The sequence below is a fragment of the Haemaphysalis longicornis genome, unplaced genomic scaffold (assembly GCF_048455015.1).
Source record: "Haemaphysalis longicornis isolate Haplotype H1 unplaced genomic scaffold, Haemaphysalis longicornis Haplotype H1 scaffold_9, whole genome shotgun sequence".
Classification (NCBI taxonomy): Eukaryota; Metazoa; Arthropoda; class Arachnida; order Ixodida; family Ixodidae; genus Haemaphysalis; species Haemaphysalis longicornis.
Genome location: NW_027526460.1, coordinates 29,314,355 through 29,328,782, shown reverse-complemented (window position 1 = coordinate 29,328,782; position 14,428 = coordinate 29,314,355). Strand labels below are relative to the sequence as shown.

The 14,428-nt window shown below is 49.2% G+C and overlaps 1 protein-coding gene across 1 annotated transcript in view; it reads right to left on the bottom strand.

Moving 5' to 3' along the window:
* Window positions 1-295: 295 nt before the first annotated feature.
* The window catches only part of LOC144152453 (SEC14-like protein 2), a 31,192-nt gene continuing 17,059 nt past the window's right edge, over window positions 296-14,428 (bottom strand). The window contains exons 7-11 of the mRNA XM_077683718.1: window positions 13,101-13,179; window positions 11,526-11,606; window positions 8,499-8,585; window positions 3,165-3,593; window positions 296-723 (exon numbers count right to left, since the gene is read on the bottom strand). Coding sequence (XP_077539844.1) covers window positions 629-723; window positions 3,165-3,593; window positions 8,499-8,585; window positions 11,526-11,606; window positions 13,101-13,179 — 771 coding nt within the window. The 3' untranslated portion in view covers window positions 296-628. The remainder of the gene's footprint in view (window positions 724-3,164; window positions 3,594-8,498; window positions 8,586-11,525; window positions 11,607-13,100; window positions 13,180-14,428) is intronic.

Here is a 14,428-nt window from a genome sequence, read left to right as displayed (position 1 = left end):
GCCAAACAATGCTCTTTCTATTTCAAGGTTGGACACCAACTCTCATAACTTGTCCGTAGAAATCCCGTCAGCAAGATGCTCAACATGAACTGAATGTAATGCGCTTGTTGTTCGCATTTCAAGTATCTTAATAGTAAGTAAATAACACGGGACCAGGTAGACACGTTGCCTGTACTTTTTTTGTTTGCAAAGGAAACATCGATGACGCCCCTTATAACGTCCATGAGCGGTTTTCATATAAGAAGTCCCTACACCATCGAGAGCAATCACCATGCTTTATTTCTCACTTGCATTTAAAACCATTTCAAGTCTGTCTGCGCACTCAGGCTTTTTATTGTCTGTAGTTCCCGCGCAGCTTAGTGTTTCGGAATGCGTCGCCTTACGGTCGTTATTCTCGGCATATTGATGTGGAACTTGGTCGTGTACCTGCCAGCCGAAGAGACGGCTTCAACTGCGAACGTTAAAACGCTGGGATAGGCCAGATGGTAGCATACCACCAAGAGAGACATTCCTGCCGGAACAAGTACAGCAGCAACAACAACAACGGTATCCGCGATAATAACAACAGACGTGCAGGTAACGGTCCATGCGGCGCGGGCATGCAGCCATCTCCGGACGCATTCGGCGATCAGCTGGCCGGAGGCGGTGGTGGTTCGACGTGGACCTCGTAGGCCACGTCCTTGCCGATCACCCAGCTGAACGAGTTGTCGAACTGTAGCACGTCTGCGAGAGTAAAAAATATATAGCACAATTACAGCAACCTTGTTTTAGAGCGAAAGTACCGTTACGCAGGTACAAACCCAGAGAACACCTCCAAGCGTCAAACTGACCTTCAATATCAGCCTAGGTAGAGCCAGCGCCTTGCGAGGTTGCGCAGTGAAAGCCTGTAATCTCTCGTTAGTTTCAAGGGAGGATGCGGAGAAGGAGATACGAAGAAGAATAAGAGCACGCGCCATTAAAAATGATACAAGGAAGCGCTGGAAACGTCTTCCCGAGCAGCGCCTCTATTTTGTCCTCCGGTGCAACAACGACGCTCGTGTTCACAAACTTGGTTGAACCGCGTTCAAGCACAGCAAACTTTTTGTGCCGACCTTCCAGATACTACATCGTGCTGCTTTGGCACGCCTTGCAGGGCGTTGATGGAGTGAATACCACGACTCATGCGGCATCAGCTGCTGAGAGAAGCATGAAAGTAGGGTCAAAATATGAGATAGGATGGTTCTATATAGTAGCAGAAGATGGATGAATTTAAAGCGGTACTAGAATAACTATAGATAACGCAAGGTGCTCCATCGCGCAGCGAGCTCGTTGGTGTAAAGCAGAGTATTCTATTCAAGGTGTCAATTTTCGGCACCGACATTCAGGCGCTCTAACGTCCCACCTTAGCAAAAACGAGGTGACCCCATGATGCCTTGCTAACAAAAGCCTGATGTTTGTCGTTGCGACGTGGAGTTCGTTCCTGGGTTCTCGAAGCGACAATCCCACTGCGCATTTAGGGACGATAGTGTTCCTTTGGCTAGCTAAACGGAAAAAATTTGGGTCCGTCGGTCCGTCTGCAGCTGGCTGTCACTCGGTTCATCTACCCCGCCAAAGTGAAAAAACGCTCGAGTATGCATAGGCAGGACCATTCCAAACTACCGAAACTGCTAGCATGGTCCATACATGTCCACTTATAACTGAAAAGAGCCAGAGAGGAGTCGAAGAGCGTGAGGGGTGAAAGAGGGAAAAAGGGAAAAAAAATTATGTTCCCTGAAGAATGAAAACAACCTTCGCGTGGCAGGAGACTATGTCGTTTTTCAGCGACATTTGCAGCGAAGAAAGCAAATACGCGGCCAGTTTCTTTGTGTCCACCGTTCTCTTCGGAGCGAGAACTGTTGCAAATAAAGAATACCGAGAAGGCCACAGGCAGGCGGCGACAGCTGGTGGTGAAGAGGAAGACGAAGCCGCGCCCACTGCCTCGCTCAGAGGGGGTTCCGTGGATTCACGAGAACGGGGCGTTCGGGTCGCGCTTTCCCATTTGGATTCTCCACAAATACAACGAGGCGCGCTGGAAAGCCCGCAAGCGCGATTGATCGATTGATTTCCATTCGTACCACGAAGAGGGGAGCGTCGCGACCAGAAATACCCAGACAAACTATTGAGGGCTGTCAACGTTAAAAAACAGAAAGCAAGAGGGAGAGGAAATGCAGTTGATATGGGCATGTGATGCGGAGGACGGACGACAAATGGACTCCACGAGCAACGGAACGTCTACCGAAAGGAACGTGGGAAGTAGCGGAGGACAGAATTCCGGGAGGTTGGTGGCGGGGTAAATTCGGGGGCGAAAAACAGATTGGGATGATGGAGCAGAACTCTTGTAGTTTGGGAGGGCATTTCAAAAGTGTGCAGTCGTGAAAAATGTAAGCAACAGTAAAGTTGCGGATACCAGCCATCGCACACAGCGACAGCTTACCATAGCCACCAGCGCGTCTTCGGCCGGCTGTTGATCGGCGCTCACGAGGATAACCTTCTTCACTCGGCTCCTACGGCGCATGCGCACAGCCTCGCTGACGAGCCAGAGTATTACCGCAAGCTGCCGCCCTGTGTTTAGGCTGGCACCTCGGTTTATTGTTGTTGCTAACACTTCTGACGACTGTATATCAGTAGGGGATGCCGATGACTACGACCACGATTATGATGACCATAATCACTAAAGCTAAACAACTCTGCCATTTATTATTGAAGAAAGTTGAGAGAAGCGCGAAAGCTTGCTCACATTAAAACCACGCCAAAAGTGGGTCAGAACTTTCGTTGAAAGTGCGTCCAATCGATCGTCAAAACCTTCAAATACCGAAATTGCAAACGAAGAACGGAACCGGCGACGATTTTTCGCGCAATGAGTAAATGCATCTACGAACGATCTAAAATGTACACCGATACATGGTTTATGAGATAAATGTATACTATTGTACTCCTTCTCCATGATGGATGCGTGTATCGATTATTAAGTAACCCTTTTGACACAATGGAATTCAGGTTTCACACAGGCGCCGTGTGACCAAAAATCTTATCACAGCTTTTCGGTCAACCAACCGGTCTATGCATTCCCCTTAGGGAAATGCATTTGCTTTTTGACAGGATGCCAAAATTATCGCACTGAAAGCTTTCAGAAGGTGGCAACTTACACGTCCCGGGCCTCGCGCAGACGTGGGAGTTTTCGTCTGGCAAGAGACTGCAGGGAGGCACACGGTGTATCTCGAGCAGCTGCTCGTGGGCATCGCCGTCGGGGTCTCCAGGGAAGGGCTCGAAGCGCACCCCGAAGGCCAGGTCTCCCTTGGCCGTCTGGAAGGCCCAGCGAAGCCGGGAGCCGGCCTCTTCCACCCGCACGGGCAGCTCGAAGCGACCGCGCCGCTCGACGTTGCGCTGCTGCACGCCCTCGCGGCCCCAGAGCTTCTTGGCGGCCAGGCTCTCCCGGAACTCGTCCGGGACCTCGCCGCCGGGACACACCAGATTAGGGCAGCGAGGGTCGCCGTCCGGGCCGGTCAGGGTGCCGCCCCAGTATTCGGGTAGCCGGCTGGCGTCCACGAACTCTAGCAAGGCCGGCTTCCAACCATCTGCGGAAGAGGCGTGAATCAGAAGTTCGGTGAAAAAAAAAAAATGGCGAAGCTTGCACAAAGTCGCGCAAGGCTTGAACCATAGCGAAGTTGCAGGATTTCTTCATACGTGAGCACTGAAGGACGCACCACCACGCATTGCATTAGCTTTGAAATTGTTCATTTACGTGTTCCGTCATCGCTTTTCACTGCGGTAGTAGTAGTCATCATCATAGCCATATAATGTATATCGTCGTCTTCCTCATGCATGACTGACGGGACTGGATCGTTTTGCCCTCAGGCTATCACATCTCTCCCAAAGTGGAGCGCGTCAGCACGTGCTAGAACCGGCGGCAGCTGGCTTCGCGAACTGGGCGTCTGTAGCGCGAGCTGTCTTCTGCTCCACCCTTGAGGCGCGGGCGCACGTGAACCGTTTTCTTGCTTATTGCTGCGAGCGCCACGCGTAAGCCCGAACGACGCCGAGCGCTCCTCGTGAGGCACGCGCTCACGTATTCGGTGAACTCCAGGAGTAACTATAACCGGGGTTTTTTGATGACGCCGCCAACATTAGGGCCAGCAAAAAAAGCTCCGCTGTTAAAAGAAGATGATTCTGTGAACAGGTAAGGTACGTTCATACTTTAGCGCACATACGGTTGGCTTCGCACCCAAACGGTACTGGATTTCCCGCAAAAATGTTGGCGTTTTTGCACAGCCTCGAAGCTTTGAGTGAGGCCAACGCACAAGAGATGTACATAATATTACACCAAGGGCACTTTGGGAATAAGAACGGATTGCTTAGATTACACGTGTAATGTTGACCTGATCTTTGATCAGGTCAACATTGAAATGATCTTTACTAGTTGACAAAAATTCATGGTTGAAAACCGCGGCTTTAAGTGATCGATGTCCAGCACGACAAGGAAAAGACGCACTACCCCTAAGACAGAGGTATGTGAAGAAAGTAATTGCAACCCCCAGCAAATAACTGTCGTTGAGCGAATGAATGAGCTAGGTTTGTTAACACGAAAGTGTTTGATACCGGGATACACCAAGGTTTCACTGACGTCATATCCGTCACGGAAATGACGCCAGTACACCTTTGCCGAATTGACCCGCCCGCAGGACGTCAATCGGCAAGCACACCCACAAGACAGCCGCCGACCCGCAAATCATGCTCAGCTGCACATTTCACTTTCGTGTTTTAGCGATTCCTATGACAGGGAAGCAACCACAGTTTTTTTTTATTTTCAGGAATAGAAGACAAAACCCATTGCTGAGGTAGAGGGGTTAGGGAGATGGGGGATGGGAACACGAGGACTTGCAAGCAAGTCACCTTCATGCTAGACAATTCGCGCTAGACCCCTTTGAACAGCGAAAGTGCTAGTCCCTAGTATTAAAGTTTTGTCAAACCCCTTTAGGAATTGACTGTGAGCTGAATCTTGTCAAAGGATGGGGTCGGTGTCCCGAGAAGTGCTAACGTGATTAAACGAGGTGACTAAGGTCTGCCTTAACTGCCTCGTTGCAGTAGGGGCATTTGGGACGTACTATGTTATGTCATCTGTTTCTGAATGAAGGTGTACGCCGCATCGCAACGATATGGCTACGGATGGATAGGGTGGAAAGTATGGGAGGACGAAGAGGAGATTAAATAAGGGAGAAGAGACTCTTGCACGGCCATAGCCACATAAACGTATCCCCTTTCATCACTGCAGACCGATACGTCACTCGACAAACACATTATTTCACGTTACGTCTGTGCCATGCGGGGCGGACACTTGCGTGAAACATGTATAGCTGATTATATGTACGGCCTGAAGGGGCAGAGCGTTGGTCGAAGAATTTGGTGCCTCCGTGTACGTGTGCTAAACTGTCTCATGACGAGCGGATCGGGATCCCGCTTTTCTTTCGTCATGGTCCGCTGCTGTTCTTCATTGGGAGCCGGACTCACTAACCGATAAAGAATCTGTTTTTGTCTTAGTGTCTGCTCTGTCTGTATCTCATAAGGAAGGGGACGACGGCGATCGCAACCGGGGACAAAGAATACATCAAACTCCATGGTTTGAATGAAACCAGTAGCGCATTTGGTACGTCGCTAGCAGCGCAAACTGCGGACAGCTAATGAAACTTACCAACTTCAGGAAACGTCCTCTGATTTTGAGTAAAAGACAGGGCGCTCCGACCACCGTTTCTCCTATGAATACGTGTGACTAATGCTCGGAAGCAGTCTCTCGCTATAGTATTGCGTCCGCCAAAGCTGCAGCATTTGGTATCGGAAGTCGACTGCCACGCTGTGCCAACATCCCCTGCCACACAATACTAAGCTCGCATAGAACCACGTCACGCCGTTCAAATTGGCGCGCGTGGTCCCAGAGGTGGGCCGCCTCTTTCTGGTATCTTCCGAGGACTTCTCTGCTTCCAAGCACAGTGGTGTCACGAAGTGAAGTGAAAGAAGACGACGATAACGAAGACACGCTCTGCGAGGTACGAAACACCCAGAGGGCACCATCATCATCATCGTCTTGCGGGGTCACTCACCCCACACTCACGAGCCAAGCGTCCAGTGAGAAAATTCCAGCAACGACGGAGGATTGCGATCACTAGGGGGAGGACGACTGATGTTTGGCCGATCCACTGATTGGGTATGCGCCATTAATACAAGGAACAACAACAACAACAACAACAATGCTGCGGTGACACCCAGCCATCGGGCGCTCGGATTCGAGCATGTAGCAGCGGTCATCTATGGATAACATCCGCACCTACCGTCAGAAGGTGATCAAGTCAAGCAACGGGTGGGACGACCATGCGTCCACGAGGACCGCGTTTGCTGCAACTGCGAAAGTCCGGAACACGGTGTACCACAGCGGACATCCATGCGTGACCTGGCATCCACCAACGAATCCATGCCGCGACTCGCCCCAACCAACGCCGCCACGCCTCAACCGGACTAAGGGTGCGACGGGACTGGTGCAACTGTAAGCCGTGTGCTGTGTTACTTCGCGCAGTTTTATTCTCTGCCGGATCGTTAAGCTATCGCCTTTTGTTATACGTGTCTATTCCGTTATACGTGTCTCTATTCCGTGCGTCTGGCTTTGATTTACCGGTATATAAACGCAGTGTCTTATCCAGGGTGTTTCTCTCAATTACTTAGATTTGTCTAAGAACCTGACAGTGGACAACACCAACATCTCTGCGAAGAGAACTCTTCTGCGAACTGAAGGCACCAGTCAACGTGGCCCATTTTACACGCAAGCGGATGTTCCTAACCATAGTTCCCAACCATACCGGCGTTGGCGAACGGGAAACGGAGCTGTGCTCAGCTTGAAGCAATAGACAGCAGCCGTGGATCTCTGTTATGAGGCTGCTCACGCCTGCTCGTAGCCACATTAAGGCCCGGAATGAGCAAGTAAATAGGCATCCGTGTGCGTCACCGGCAGTGGAGAAACAGTTGAAGCTTAGCAGTGCGGATCGTTGGACGAGTCTGTGATGGAACCTGAAAAACTTGGCTGAAAAAATTTGCGACGAATGTGTAAAAGGAGAGGCGACATTGTAGTTGAAATTTAGCCTCTCCTCCTACGTCCTCACCACCTAGCGCTGGTATGTTTTCGGAGAATACAGAGTTCTTTGTCCTTTATGGCACACAAAGGAAGGTACAGTTCTCAGCACTCAGCGCTGGAGAGTTGGTTTATCAGCAGAAAACTGATACGTGGCCGACGCACAATAGCCTATTGTGCTGTATATCGGTTTTCATCGAACGCACTTTCCAAGTACTGACACAGTGCTCGTAGGGGAATATATGTTGCATGGTAGAAAAGAGCAGGTATATCCTCGAGTGGAATCAGAAAGGACTGGAGAATGCGATTAGAAATTTCAGTGGACTGGAAGGTTGATTGGATGTGTAACGTTATCAGGCCATTATCATGTGCGAAATATTCACAGCAGGTGATCTGTGACTATAGCCAGGGGATAATTTTCGCGATGTTTGTAAAAATAGGAAAGGAATGCAGATTTTGGCAGTCTGTCTTCATCAAGTTCTGCGAGCTCCCTTGGCCGGCAGAAAAAAAATAAAAGTGGTTATGTACCATTTTCTTTTTTAAATATTGATAACCTCTTGGCATGTTCTGGACTTTGCTGCACATGCGCACTGGGATAATCCTGTCGATAGCGACAATTCAATACGGGGCTACCGCAGCACCGCAATGATACAATTACATGATACAGTGATACGGGGCTACCGCAGTGATACAATTGAATTCCCAGGGCGTAGGAGGTGGTCAAGGTATATATGTAGAGCACCGTTGGCTGTAGCGCTGTCGAACGCAGAAGATAGCTGCGCCATTTACTCCAAGTGAAAGCATTGAATTCCAATAGTGCTGACAGTACCTCGGGTACAAAAGTTATGTTCCGGTTCCTACGAGACTCTGAACTGGACAAATCTCTCTAGATCATAGACAGAGCAAGTGTCTCACGATATGTACTCTTTCGCGCTGTGGCGTTCGTCTATTTATTTTTCTTGGGCTGGTGTTGTTAGTCTTTCTCTTTGCGTCGTTTACTTTTCATTTTAATTCAGCGTTTACATTAAGGATTTTCTTTTCAAATGTATTTATATGTCCGGACTCTGCTGGCAGCGTTCCCTTGTTTCTCGTTTTTAACAATTCTTGTTTGTCGTCTTCCTGCTGTACCCCTAATGTCTAAATATTCACCACTCATCATCGTCTGGCGTAGCAAGCCTTGTCCCTAGCAGGACTGACTTCACCAGGTCACATTAGAGAGCATTCTCTCTCTCTCTCTCTCTCTCTCTCTCTCTCTCTCTCTCTCTCTATCTCTATCTCTATCTCTCTCCCCCCCCCCCCGAAGTGTGGCTTCCATGTGTGCGCAGAAATCGGGCATCCCAACGTGTTGCGGAATGTTTGCAAGAGGAGTTACCTTTGCCGTAGATGGCCACTTTGCTCACGGTCCGCTCCGTCAGCAGCGGCCTCACCATCTTCCACAGGGTTGGAAAGAAGCTTGGAACTGCGTAGAGGACACGCATCACGCGTTACATCTCAGTTCTGCAGGGATGCATACAACCCTCGAAAGTCCCATTTCAAGAGCCTTGTACTGTGGCCTCGTACCGTTTACAAGAGCCATGAAAACAAAATAAGAGTTTGTTTCATCAAAACTGCGGCTTTTTCCCAATAACAATGACAACACTGTTATCACAGATTTCAAACATGTAATATAGATGCAACAGAAAACAGGTGAAACACTGCCGACTCACCATCCGCTTCCTGCCGAGGACTTTATGACGCCAAAGGATCTTGTTTGTGTCATAAAGGGCCGCCGACCAAAGCCACCGCAAAGGAACGTAAATGGGAGACCTTTGTGGTGCCTCAAGGCCCGTTTGGTAGTGTCGCTTGAAGTCTAACGTGCAATTGACACACTATACTACGTTTTTAGTGTTCCCTCTATTTCCACTGCTGACGTCATGTGGCGTAAATATTTCTTGCATATTTTCTTTTCTTATAAAAAAAAAGGCTTTCGCGGCTACAACGGGGTTGGATGAGTTACCAAAGGCTAGTTATTTCAAACTAAACAAGGCCAATTTTGTTTTCATAACCCCTTTAACCACGCGTGCCCGCTTGGCTTGGCCACTGATGTGCCCTCGTTCCGGCGACATGTTACTGTTGTCCCTGCGTATTCTCAACTGTTTCTCACTATGCATTTAAGCTAACTAGCCTAACTCGCTGAGCTTCTAAGACGTACATACAGGAGGCAACTCACGAGCTTCATCGGTGGGTGGTTACCCGCGCAAAGCAACGCAATGGACCTCCCCGAAGTATCGGAAATGTTCGGATAGGTCGCGGAGAGCCGTGCGACGGCTGTAGCCACCCCTGAATTACAACAGCAGGTTGTAATTACGTAATTACTGTTGTTTGTAGATGCTACCTTCGGCCATACATTTATTTAAGTTTTCCCGCCGCAAAACAGCGACCTTCTTAACGCGTTGCCTTTCACTGGCCTATAATCACAGCAATGCCGAGAGGCCGTGCGCACGGACTCGGAAAGGCTTTTGAACGCTGCGCTTAACAAATTTTCGCGCGTATAACTCGCGAGAACGGCGGAAGAAATGCTACCGTACACTTCCGGTGGCGAGTGACACGTTATTCTGCCCGGAAGTGCAGCTTCACCGCAAGGCATGTCGCGCCGTGAAGCCTGCGTCGTGACAACCAATGACAGACCCTGCGCCCGCTGGTTTTCGCAGCCCAAACATAATTCGGTCCGTTTTTTAAAGACGACAGTCTTTCTTGGGCTCCTTAAACCCAGAAATTTTGGTCTGTCTGTATGTCTGTATGTCTGTCCGTCTGTCTGTCTGTGACTCGATTCAGCCACCCGGCCAAAGCAAAACAATGCCTGCCCATTAGTCTTATATAGTCACAGCTAAATCTACCCGTCTATGTCCGGTGTAAGGTTCATACTTGTCGACATTGTTGAAGAAGAACAAGACATTACGCAAATATGAGACAGCAAATCAATACAGAAGTGATATTTGCAGTGTTCCTTTATAAAAACATCAAACATGCTTGCTTTTGCGAAATTAAATACTTCATCAACTGCAGAAAAAGAATTCACTTCGCCGTCGCCTACTGTCGCCCGCGCCACTATAGCTTCTTCCGCCATTTTAAGATATCAACCGGCAACAGTTACGCAAGGTTCCACTAGATAGGTTCCACGTTCTGCTTGCAACGCACGTGGAGTGGGGGAACGCGGTTCTATAAACGTTGAAGTAGGGCGCCTCGATTAACGCGCGTCTCCGCCGTACAGCAGCGTTCGCATTGAGACACCCGGTTTGGAGCAGTGGAACGCGGGAAATTTAAAATCATTTAAGCGAACCTTTGGCGTCTTTACCTTGGGAGGAGCGCGACGCAAGAGGAACAACATGAGAGGTGAGCGGCAAAGCGAAGGGAGGCATTTACTTCGCAATAGCCGATAAAGACTATCGTCTTTTGACGACATTTGCAACGAAAGGAGCAGATACGCGGCCAATTTTTTTTTTTTTTTTACGCACAAAATGTATCTATGTATGTTGCGTGACAAAAAAAAAGCTTTAGCTGCAAATCAGCATTGTGCACTGTCGCCCTTCTTTTATCTCGTCGTACATTCTGCGTTATATGAAGCTTTATTACACATAGCTAGTTTGAACATAGCCGTAGGCTATATGTTCAGACTAGCGACGTAACAGCCATATCGTGAGCTATGGACGTGAAAAAACGGCGTGTCACGCAGTTCAGTTGGCTGAGACGTGAAATGACGTCATTCTTTAAAGTTATTACGACAGTTGCGGCAACAGTCAGAACCTGGCCCAACTCGTTCAGAACTCTGCTTTTAGCATTTCCCGAATTACGCACTGGCGGCGTTGCGTAGCGTGAAATTTGAAAGCCCATTAATTTTTCTTATCTCTTTGTGTGCGTAAAAACAACTTCTTTCGGTGCAGAATAGAGCAGTGAATTACTGAAAGGGAACAAGTCCACATAAAACAAGGGTTTAGTTTACTTTTATGGTACCTTAACAAGCGCGCTCTTACTATTAAAAAGTCAGTCGTCGTGTGTAACTGAACATGTCGACGATGATCAGATAACAGGAAGTACAATGATCTGACAACAGGCTCCAACATCCCCCCCCCTTTCACTAAAAAAAAAAGAAAGGTTACTCCGACCACGCCTGACTGCATAACTGTACACCTATCTACGTCTTCACGAGCACACCGTATTACAGGAACGACCGAAGCGGCGATAACACAGCGCTTACAACCCTCCAACTATTTATTCATGCGATACAATCTCAGAATAACACTTAAGATAATAGTCGGCAGCCCAGTAAGTACGGTGCGGTGGCTGCTGCTTATGCTTCTCTCTGGAAAGAGCGTGGAATCGGCAGCCAAAACCCCGTCCTTTGCTGGTGACGTAGTCTTACCGTTGATCACGAAGGCCTTTTCGAGGGACTCGGGAAAATTAGCCTCGTACATCTTGAGTAGCCCCACCAACAGGTTGAGTACTGGGGATAAGAGAAAAAAAAAACGAAGCCATTCCACTCAATGTGGAAGCTGTCGGAAGTGCAGAGCAGTTATTCGCCAAAATGGGCTGTAGCGCCATTATCCGCTCACTGCTACCACCCAACGCATTTCAAATTTCCTGCCTTCGTAGTGCTCGCGCGACCCCTGCTTCGCCAGCTTCGCCAGTTCGCCAGCTGGAACTTCGCCAGCTGGAACTCTGGTCCTTTTGTCCTTGCTTTAATTTCGTATGCTGTAGCTGTTTTGCGTCATTCCAACCCAACGGGCATTCTTAACTAAAGGAATGTGGGCACTGCCGGTTAGTTGCGTATATTTTGTCTCAAATGTACCTATAGTTTTCTTTGCGCTAAACAGCGGGGAGACGTATGACAAGCGCCAGCAATTCACGAGTTTCGAACGCTTATGACTTTATAAACCGCTTGGCTTTCGAAGCCTCTGGGGTACGCCGCGAACGATAGCGTTACCACGGGACGCCCTGTTGGGTCCCTTGGGTCCAGCGAGCAAGCTACGACGACAAAGTGCGGCCCTAAAGTGCTCTGCACTTAATAAATAATACGTTAACGCTTACCAGTTCCTCCATATGTACCCCCAGCAGCATAACTTTCCAAAGTGTTTATTTTCCTATCCTGCGCCGTGTCGAGCGTGATATTCACTGAAGATATGAAAGCCCTACGACTATTCTTGTTTGCCTTCTATTTAAAGGTCCACCCGCGGCCGATGGCCATTTCGATAACAGATTCGTGGCCTCATTTTGCCGCTACGCGGGTCTGAAAACGGCACGTTTTTCCCCAACTGATCTAATCAATACGCGAGTGATGGTCACCCGTTAACAGTAAATTCTCAAAAATTTGCTTCCAAGGCCTGAGCGTGTCCTTAACCCTCCTATGACGAAATGCGCGTGGCAGCATTCTTTCGGCGACCTTGTGCGAAACTTTTGAGAGGCCAGTCTCTGAAGGGCCTGACTTTATGCTGAGACCGCGAGCTTCACAGTGACGTTAGTAAAGTTGCAGTGACTTTACAGGGCACGGCGCCAAGTTCACTTGGAGCCAACCACCAAAATCACGCCGGATCCCTCCAAAATTAATCCGGATGATGGTGATGGTGAACATTTATTAACTGATATCTCCACAACGGCGCGCCTCATCGCCTGTGTAGCGTTGGCGCGCTAAAACATAATAATCAATCAGTACCTTGCAATAGGCTATTAGGAGTTACTTGCACTAAATAAAATGCGCTATCTTCACTCGGTGAATGCTACCTATTTAATCCCAGCATAAAAACAACATGGCTCACGCTTCAGTCATTATTTATTTCAACTTGTAGTCAACTCCGACCTTTAGCATACTATACCATTCGTGTACTACAAGTACCCTCACTAGGCCTATGGTGACTCGTGCTCGTCTTTCTATCTAAAGCGCATTCTCGATGAAACTGAGCAAATCCGAGGCCCCCCAAGTGAAGGGCGTCTGCACACGCACCTTGCCAAGAGTAAACCTGGCGAAGCGAGAAGTTTTCGAAGTCCATGATCACGTACTGCGTCTCGATCTCTTTCCCGAGCTGAAAGAGGGCGAAGAAACCAGGCCATGAAATAGTGCACGGAAAGACGCCTTTTTCCAGAACTGGGCTAGAGGTGAAACCACCATCAAGCTAAATCGCGCATAGTTTTAATTTAAAACAACGTTGAGTAATTTCAGCTTTCTTTACCTCCGTCTACATGTTTTGGTTTCCAAGGTACAAAGCTAATGGCTCTGGTTTCATCTGACCCGGTCCCTTCCGGAAATAAAAAGGATATTGCCGAGGAGTACGTCCCGCAGTGTAACTTTAGTATACGGTGGCCACTGGGCGATGTTTTCGTGACATATGCAGCATCGGTGAAACTTCAACTGCTAGGCACATCACGCTTGGACCCCGAAATGGACCCAGACTTTCCCCACAGGGGCGCCTACCGTATCCCCTGCACCCAACGACCCAACACAACCAGCCGCCTTTTCCATTTTCCAAACAGCGCAAAAAACGGGGACCAACAACCGAGCGGGCACAACACGAGCACTGTGTTTGTTCATGTTGTGTAGTCTCAGTTGTTTTGTTTTATCGCGGAAGTTTGCGATTCAGAATAAGGGGAAATTAAATGCACAGATACACTCCGGATTCCCGAAGGAATCAGAGTAGGGTGCCATGATGTGGACCTTGTATATGAAATCTGGCGGACGTCCGGGGCGCGGGCCGCAGGTGGCGACGTACACAACGCGTAGGCTTCGCACGGCAGGGCAACTCCACACCAGGTGCTCTGCTGTAGCCTAGTCAACAGGAGCGGGGCAAAAGGGGCAGGTGGAGTTGGACGGGGCATGGCATTGAGGTGGCCAGGACCTCGTCACAGCCGGCGTGAGGGCGATTCCCAGGCGAAGACGTCTGAGCAGGACCTCATCTTGGCGAGACAACCCGCCAGGAAGATCCGTACTGCTCGGGGGTATGAGAGCGCGCGCGGTGCGCCGTAGACGTTCTTTTGCACTGGCAAGGCGAACACCGTTTGACGAAGGTGCAAGAGGAGCTGGATAGTGCACACGCACGGGGTGTGTTCCGGCATCTGCAGCCTGCATTGCGGGGTGGCTGTTCCGTGTGCGCCATGACACGCGCACACGACATGGGCAAGTGTCCACTATGTTCTGTATTTCTATCAGAAGTTCGTTGGACGTGAGAGTTTTACGAAGCTCTCGTACAGCTGCCAGCGAATCAGTGAGTCTCATTTGTTAGCCCCCGTTTTTGCGCTGTTTTGCAGTAGTCTATTATGAACAAAGTGGCCTGACTT